Below are 3,565 nucleotides of genomic sequence, written 5' to 3' on the forward strand. Positions count from 1 at the left end.
GGGCACGTTTCAAAGTTAGAATTGCACAAACGCCAGCGATAAATATTCCTCTAGGCGGTGGAGTTGCATTTACATCATAGAAAACAGTTCCTCTGAGCTGTTGGGCAGACACTGTTGGTATTGCAATATAAATGGGATATTTAGATATTCTAGAATTTCATTTTAATTAGATAGATTTCGCTAGCTATTATTTATTCATCTCTCTAACGTTTTGCCCAACAAATTTCGAAATTTGAATACTGTGTATGAGAATTGCCAAACCTCGATCTTACGATAGATTGATTATTAAGAATAGTCGTTATTAATTTGCTGTTTAAATAGGATGGCTTTTGATTGTGATTATGAAATAGCTTAATATCTTATCTTATCAAAGTAGAATGGATAATGGATATCAAAGGGAATTAGATACAATCCCCGATACATTTAAAACAATGGACACATCGTTTGAATTTGTAAAAAAAATAATAATTAAAATGTAATGAGAAGTAACGATCAACCCAACCCAAAGATGGGAAAGATAATTTTAATTCAGCCATATCTGGATAAATACCTGGGTATTATCATTTTTTTGTTATCACAAATCTAATAACAGATTTTTGTTGCTGGTGGGAATATAGTTAAAAAAATTGTAAGTCAAATAACAAAACAAGTTAAATAAATCGAGAAAAACAAACGAATACAATGAAAAATCTTAATCATAAAAGGGAGGAAATTACACTGTCCCCAAAAGCGGAACTAAAAACAATAATTGACCCAACCACCATTTTCGTTTAATTCAGCAACAGTTTTATAAAACTGAGGGAAAAGTTAACTAAAAAGCGTTTTATCCTGTCCTGTCAAAATAAACGGTATTTTTCTTATTTTATAATGAATTACTTTCGTTTCTATTCCCTCTCAATCTAAATTTTAGAGGTAGTCCATTTTCAACAGCCTGTACGAGGTATGAAGTACGTTTCAGTCGATGCTTCTGACGTGATGTGGGTGCTGGCTCTACGGTGAACTTCTGTAGGATGGCCACCAAACCCGCTAGAGATTCATACAGACCTAGATGGGCCCCTGTAAAATAATTATAATTATAATGATAAAATCAAGTTTAATGATAACAGTATAAGATTTGCAGTAAATCCACCAAAATACAAAGTATACAATGTTGCAACATAAGTGTGAATTTGAAATACAATGACACATAAAACTTATTTTTATTAAATAATATCTAATCCAAAATAATTATTTTGTATGGTGGTATGAAATTTGTAATTTCATTTGTACTAAACTAGTAACATCAATTTCGTTCTATTATATGAAAATAAATTATAATATTACCTATGCATTTTCTTGGCCCTTCACCAAACGGTAAATAAACGTATTTATGTCTGGTTTTCACTTCATCTGGAGAAAATCTTTCTGGACGAAATTCTGTGGGATTGTTATAATACTTAGGGTCCATGTGAATTGCTTGTATTGGTACTACGACTTTCATTCCAGGTTCTAAAATCAAATCTGTTCCCGGCAGTGTATATTCTTTTGTACATATCCGAGTTGTATAACCACCAGGTGGAAAAATTCTCATAGATTCCTTGAAAGCCATTTCTAATAAGGACATTTCTGAAACTGAATCGTAGCATAATTTTCCATCATATTTCTTTAAAATATCATCTATTTGTGCTTGTATTTCATATTGTATATTTGGGTGATACGCTAGCTGATGTAAAGTAAAACTAGTGGCTGTCGAAGATGTTTCAAATCCAGCTGCGAAAAATATGAACAATTGGGCAGCTAGACATATTTCATCAAATGTAATTTCTACTTGTTTTGGTAAGCCGTTGCGATCTTTTTCCTTAAGTGATTGACCATACATTTTTCCTTTCGATTCTAATTTTAGAAGGAGATCCATAAAATCATTATGTTTCGAAGAGGCGTCATTCCGTCTTTGATCACGTACAATATTAACGATTTCTAAGATGGTCTTTCTTATAGCGTCTCTGGCTATGGGAATATTGTTTATGAATTTATTATCAGGGAACATATCCCTCAAGGCATATAACAGCATTTGCCATGTGGATTTTGTAAATATCATTTGGCCAACTTCAACAAACAAAGATTTCTCTGTATTTATTGCATTCATATCAATACCGAATCCACAAGCGCCTATAAGATCTATAGAGAAACGTGCCATTAAATTGCAGACATCCACATCTTCGCCATTTTGTGTCAAAGCGTCAGCGACGGACTGCAGCTTTTCTGCGCATTGTATAACTACGGGAAACATACTTCGTATCTTACTAATGGTGAATGCTGGTGAAAGTTCATGCCTCAATAGTTTCCAGCTGTCTCCGTCTATTGAAAATAGATTGAGCATCAACGGTTCTACTTTCGAATCTCGACCCAAACCCCTTGCATGAAAGTGTGAGAAATCAATGCTAAAAATATGTTTTAACAGCTCAGGATCCCGTATAACTAATTCCGGCACCTTACCCTTGTAGTATCCTACGTACCTCTCCTCATTGTATTGTGTATATAATTTTGAATATATTTCAGGGTAGGTTTGTTTTCCACATAATATGGGTAGGTGATTTCCAAAAAATGGCAACGGCGGCTCGTACTTCACATTTCTTTTTGTCCAATACGTATATTTTCCTTTCGACCAATAAATTAATATTACAATTACAATCACAAGAACGAACATCATTTTAATAAAAAATGCTAAGTATACTCCTATTTTAAATGAAGCGACAGTTCTTTTGAAGCAAATATTTTATACTGATGTTCATACTCGTAGTATGTACTGATTGCTATTGTAAAACAATTGAATAAACATCGAGATACTATAGGACCTCATTTTAAGTATAAATAAGACGAAATACGGCTGACATTGTTTAAGTTCGTAATTGCTTACTTGTTCAGTGTATATATGTAAAAAAATATTAAAGTAAAGTCTGTCTGTATATCTATTAAAAATGATACATAAGCAAACACAATTTGTGGATTTGAAATTTTCTAAAAAAGGTATAATTACTGTTTCATGATTCCTAACCAGAAAGCCAAATCCTAAGTTTTACAGAGCTTAAATTTTTAAACTTTTACTCCTATATTACTTCTATATTAGAGTATACCCTCCTTAGGGGTGAAATATACGGTTGCCTATGTCAAAAAACGTCATAATGTTCATTTTCACGATTCTTGGTTCAGTAGTTTAGCTTTACGATAATTAAGTATTTTTATTAGTATAGCTGATATAAATATGAAGAACGGAAAAGTACTTATACTAAAAAACATTTACATAGGCAGGTAGTCCCGGTAGCCTATTTTTGATCGTATTTCTCCCCACTTTCAACAAAGTTAAACAGTCATTAAAACTTTTTGACGAGGCCCACTCCAATTGTAACGGATATCTCGTTAGCGGTGACGCTGATTCGTTGGAGAACGTTTGTTTACTTGAAACACAAAGCTTAAGTGAAAAGTTGAGGATACATGGTCTTAAGCTTTCAAAATGCTTTGAAGTACTTACGTGGTCATTGCCGCGGACATTATTATAACTCAAAAGAGAAAAAGTTCTATCATGCAA

At 32.9% G+C, this 3,565-nt stretch overlaps 1 protein-coding gene across 1 annotated transcript; it reads right to left on the minus strand.

Annotated features, from left to right (window-relative positions):
• Positions 1–677: 677 nt before the first annotated feature.
• LOC140751825 (probable cytochrome P450 6a13) lies at positions 678–2,746 on the minus strand. Its single transcript, XM_073085890.1, has 2 exons — positions 1,324–2,746; positions 678–1,056 (listed from the first exon to the last, which is right to left on the minus strand). Exons 1-2 carry the CDS (start codon positions 2,687–2,689, stop codon positions 863–865), a joined length of 1,560 nt encoding a protein of 519 aa, XP_072941991.1. The 5' UTR covers positions 2,690–2,746; the 3' UTR covers positions 678–862.
• Between the last annotated feature and the right edge of the window lie 819 nt (positions 2,747–3,565).

The sequence above is a fragment of the Epargyreus clarus genome, unplaced genomic scaffold, assembly GCF_041222505.1.
Source record: "Epargyreus clarus isolate Ecla_fem2 unplaced genomic scaffold, WU_Ecla_fem_2.2 ptg000023l, whole genome shotgun sequence".
NCBI classification, from domain to species: Eukaryota; Metazoa; Arthropoda; class Insecta; order Lepidoptera; family Hesperiidae; genus Epargyreus; species Epargyreus clarus.

What these genes read in the sequence shown, in the direction of transcription:
- LOC140751825 (XM_073085890.1), bottom strand. Translation starts at nt 2,689, where the DNA reads ATGATGTTCGTTCTTGTGATTGTAATTGTAATATTAATTTATTGGTCG. An exon ending in AGGGCCAAGAAAATGCATAG is followed by an intron (nt 1,057 to 1,323) that starts GTAATATTATAA and finishes ATTATTTTACAG; the next exon opens with GGGCCCATCTAGGTCTGTAT.